Source organism: Montipora capricornis, chromosome 9 (genome assembly GCF_036669925.1).
Source record: "Montipora capricornis isolate CH-2021 chromosome 9, ASM3666992v2, whole genome shotgun sequence".
Lineage (NCBI taxonomy): Eukaryota > Metazoa > Cnidaria > Anthozoa > Scleractinia > Acroporidae > Montipora > Montipora capricornis.
Window position 1 is genome coordinate 13,133,655 of NC_090891.1, and position 5,000 is coordinate 13,138,654.

Genomic DNA, 5,000 nt, shown 5'->3' on the forward strand with positions numbered 1-5,000 from the left:
CTGAAGCTCGGTGTGCGCCAGCTTGAGGGTATCTTCAAGCTTCTCGCGTAGCTCAAACACATACTGATAGCTGTTCTTTACTTCAGGCTCCTCCAGCTCTTTCGTCCAAAGCTCTTTGAGAATAAACATCGGTCCTCTGACAGCTCTTCCATACAGCAACTCAAAACGGCGAAAAGCCAGTAGACTCCTGAGGAACTTCACGATATGCAAACAGCAACGGGTTAATATAGCGATGCCACTGTCTTGGCTGTTCGCTGCACAATCTCTTTAACATGCTCTTCATTGTTCCATTAAACTTTTCCGTCAGGCCATTACACATAGGATGATAAGGGGTCGTGGTGAGCTGTTTAATGCTCAAAAGCCGCGTCACTTCCTTCATACACTCAGAGACGAACTGCGTACCAAGGTCACTCAAGATCTCTTCAGGCACTCCCAAACGACTAAAGATATCCACCAACGCTTCTGCGACAGTCTCAGTATCAATGTTCTTCAGCGGGACAGCTTCAGGATAACGTGTTGCAAAGTCGACCAATGTCAATATATATCTATGACCGTCCTCACTCGGGGGAACAATAGGTCCAACCAGGTCAATTGCTACTCTCTTACACGGCTTGTCAATTAATGGCATCTTCTCTAGGGGAACCTTCGGTACGGAACCCTTGTTAACTGTCTTCTGACATACATCGCAGGACTTGCAATAACGAGTCACGTCCCCTTGAACGCCTGGCCAATAGAACGCGCTTTGAATCTTATCAGTCGTTTTCTTTATTCCCATGTGACCTCCCATGATCGATCCGTGCGCTAGTTCCATTATTCGACTTCTCAGCTGCACAGGAAGCATAACCTGCTTCAGGGGTTTACCTCCGTTCACTTAAGGGTGCTTGTAGACGCGGTACAAAACTCCACCTTTCACTTCAAATGTAGTCTCAGCCTGGCGTCTCACAACTATGTCATCTTTCTCCCAAAATTTCTGTAGGCTCTCGTCATCACGCTGCATTTGCTTGAGCTTTTCTCTATCAACTACAGGACTTTCTTTAGTACCCGGTACCTTCAACGGAATATGTTCTCCAGCTTTCTTAGCTTGACTTTTCGTGGTTACAGCACAAGCTTCTTGTACAGGAACTTGCCAGCTTGGGTCTGGGTCGTCAGCGGCTCTTGCGCCTGGTACATTACCAATAATTAAATCATAAACAGCATCGGGAAGACACTGCGCTTCCACTTGGCCCTTGAGATAAGGTGTATCAACATCAATCTTTGCGATGGGAACTTTCCTTGCCGTATTGTCAATGAGCAGCATAACATTAAATTCGCCAGTAAACTGATCCTCAGACACAAGGTCCCTCTTTACTACAATTCCACTACAACCAGTATCTCTCAGGACATCAACAGGCTTCTCTCCAACTCTTCCTTTCACGACAGGCATTTTACTTCTCACTCCAGTCAACGGTTCAACACAAGCACTACTCAACAATAGAATCTTCTTACCACAGGCTAACAGCAGCTTATCATCTTTAATACAGGCCTTAATTTCTTCATCAGTAGGTTTAACCTCAGGTGGCTGAACTAGACAACTGGCACTCACTTGACCACGCTGCACAGGGTTACCATCCTTACTTTGTCCTCCTGATCTGCGTCCACCTGATCGACAGTTTCTAGCTTCATGTCCCTGCTTACCACACAGAAAACACTTCTTTGTTAGGGTTGGGCAGTTGACGGCTTTATGACCTCGGGTGTTGCACTTAAAGCAATGCAGAGCTGGTGGATTAATCTGCATGTGCCACCGTAACAGGTATCTGTCCAGTCGCACAATAAACTGCTCCGGACTTTCGTCAACTTCTGGTTTGGATGCTCTAAATTTTCGACGCTAGCCGTCTTCGGTATACCCTGGGTGCCAGAGACTTTTCTAGCGCGGTTTCCGGTTTTCAGTCAAGTCTTTATAGTGACCCGCGCGAAAAGCCTCTGGACCAGAGCGCTATTCCTTTGATAGCGTCGAACCAATCGTTAGTTCAGTTAGATCAGTTGGTCCAGATTTTGGACAGGACGGCTGATTGGCTCTGAACGACCACCTGAGGGACAGACGCTACAATTGGTCGACAAGAATAGACCAGCACGTGAAAGAATATTGTTGACATCACGTAAGCGTACTGCCAGAAGTGTTGTGATGGCGGTTTGTGAAAGTTTGGGGAAGGCACTGAAGGAAAGTATAAGCAATGTAATAGAAAGTTTTGACGGTGTAGAGAAGTTAAGTGATGTGCAAACAAGTGGGGTATTTAATTTTATTCAACGCAAGGACGTTCTTGCTGTCTTGCCAACCGGTTCCGGTAAATCGTTGTTGTTTCAGCTTATTCCGGGTCTTTGTTTACGTCTTAACCAAATGGGATACTGCGACTATCCGAAAATTGTGATTGTTGTTTGCCCGTTGAATGCCCTAATCGAATTTCTGACATTTCTTCACGTGCCGGTCCACGTGAGACGTCCATGTGATTGGCATAAATGTAATCCGATAAAAAAGCTCAAAGGTCAACGGGGACGGTAAAAAGCACCGCTCCGTGCCAGAGGTTTTTCTCGCGGCTTCGCCGCTCGTGGCTTCGGCCTACGGCCGAAGCTGTGTCGGCCTTTGGCCGACACCGAAAATTCCCGCCGCACGCGAGAAAAACCTCTGGTGCCCAGGGTATCTTCGGTAAGGTCATATCTCTTCATTAACGCAATCTTTACCCTGTCATAATCCTTAGCTGCGTCCTCCGATAGACGTGAATACACTTCTAGTGCCCGTCCAGACAACAGAGCACTGAGCTTCGATGCCCATCCATCTTTTTTCCACTTAGCTGTCTCGGCAAATCTCTCGAACCTCTGCAAATACGCGTCCAAATCGTCTTTCCCATCAACAAACGAGGGGAGTTTAGGTGCCTTAGCCCGATCCTCTCTCACTTCAGGACCTCCGTCAGCATTCTCCACAGCCAAACGTGCAATCTCCAGCTCATGTTCTCTTTTTGCCGCTTCAATAGCCTCTTTCTGTTTCAACAGCTCGGCTTCCATCTCCAATTTTCTTAGTTCGCGTTCTTGTCGCCTAGTTTCTCTCTCTTCGTCTTCTCTTCTGTGCCTTTCCTCTTTCTCTTCCTCTTCCTTTCTTTTATCCTCCTCAAGCATTCGACGTCTCTCTTCCTTTTCTTCTTCAAACCGCTTACGCTTTTCTTCTCTTTCCTCTTCCAGCTGTCTACGTTTCTCTTCACGTTCTTCCTCTCTACGTTTCTCTTCTCGTTCTTCGTCTCTGCGTTTGTCCTCTTTTTCTTCTTGTTCACGCACAAATTCAAGCAGCTTTTCTCCTTCCAGACCAAACTTTTCGCCAAGCTGAATAAATTTCTCCATTTTCACAGCAGTAAAGTTCCACGGCTCTTTCACTCGCTACAACTTTTTCCACAGCGCCGCTACCTCCTTCCAAGTTGTGATCCTTTCCTGGTTTCTGTAGTCGGAAAACAAATGAATTCCTCTCCCGGACAGGCCCCAAATGTTACGTGTTCGAATGTTTTGAGGAAAGGTAGTTTGCAAACTAAACTGAACGCAGGGTTGCCGGAACAACAACAAGAAGATTTATTCCAAAATGAACGTAGTTTCCACGAAGTAAACTCTAAATAACACGTACTCGACAAACTTACACGGCCACCGCCAACTTGAATAAACACTGCTTCTGTCACGCTTGACTAAACACGGCTAACGCCAACTCTCTTCGCTTGTGAAAAACTAGTTAGAAAACACTTCGCTAGGACTCGTCTACTTATATACTCTTATAATAAGCTTCTAGAACTTTCTAAAATAGTAATCACTCTAATTATAGAAAGATTACAAAACACACCGATTTAGAAACGCTTACGCATGAACCTAAAAATAAACAAAGTACGAACTCCCGCGAAGCTTCTAGACAGTAGCGTTAGTCACGCAATGCTATATTTCGTAACACAGTCAATGAAATTTATCTGATGAAAATAGATGAAGTTTTAGTTGAGAGAGTCCGTCTTCAAACCCTTCTTTAGTAATTACTTTGTATGCAATACTCACCTTGTTGGAAATATACCCTGTAGACCACAAAGCATGTGCAAATGGCAATCCCAAGCAAACTACAAAAAACGGCTATTAGAATTTTAGGGGTATTGTCCATCGGTGCGATTGGCAGTACTAAAAGAAAAAAAGAAGAATATTTGATTGGTTGTAAAAAAAATGAGCAAACTAAAATTACTTTTTCCTACATGTCCATGACAGCGGTTGTGTTTGGTAGCCGCTACCAACACTAAAGCAAAGGTTAAGGCTTCGAGGGCACAAGAAGTCATGGAAAAATTTCTCTTTTAAACCAGATTGAATACGAAGTTAAAATATCATTTAAGATTCAACGTGAAGCAAAGTCATCAAACGTTTTCTTCGTTTTTTTCAAGTGCTACTATGATGAAATTTCTATCCCTTGATTTTTTAGATTTATCACATTGAATACCAGGAAAGATTAAAAACGTTGTTTACCGTTTGGAAATATCTGCATTGGTTCCGGAGACATTGAAGTTTGAAAAATGTGTGAAATATGCAAAAGAGGGGACTGATGAGGTCATTGACTCAACCCAATATAACATCAAGTATAATATATAGATTTAGCCAAGCCTAAAAGCGGAGCTTCCTGGTTATTTGTTCTTACTGCTTGCAGGGTTAGTGAAAATAAAAAGTCTCGAATTGTCCGCGTTTTGATGTTTCCGGTTGCTGGGTTAATAATGAAATCATTTTCTTTGCTTTCTACTATTAAACAAATTCATTGCCTAACTAGTGAATTCCACGGTAAATTTTACGCTAAAAACTGCGAATGGGAAAAGGAAAAAAGCCATTTTGCAGTCAGTCTTGCACTAAGTATGAACTATTACTGGTTTTTTCTTTCGCTCTCCTTTCGTTTCTGTTCTAGTCATAGGTCCTCCAGGCATCATGTAACCTTATCAGAGCTTCTAAAGATATGCCAAATATTGCAGTAC

The 5,000-nt window shown here is 43.7% G+C and overlaps 1 protein-coding gene and 1 long non-coding RNA gene across 5 annotated transcripts in view; one reads left to right on the forward strand and one right to left on the reverse strand.

Moving 5' to 3' along the window:
* The window catches only part of LOC138016671 (uncharacterized), a 310,549-nt gene that overhangs the window by 52,463 nt on the left and 253,086 nt on the right, over positions 1 to 5,000 (forward strand). The window lies entirely within an intron of this gene.
* Positions 1 to 5,000, reverse strand: part of LOC138016670 (uncharacterized) — a 171,002-nt gene that overhangs the window by 26,987 nt on the left and 139,015 nt on the right. For all 4 annotated transcript variants that reach the window (XM_068863857.1, XM_068863856.1, XM_068863859.1 and 1 more), the window contains one exon: positions 4,054 to 4,170. In XM_068863857.1, the coding sequence (XP_068719958.1) occupies positions 4,054 to 4,170 (117 nt within the window). The remainder of the gene's footprint in view (positions 1 to 4,053; positions 4,171 to 5,000) is intronic.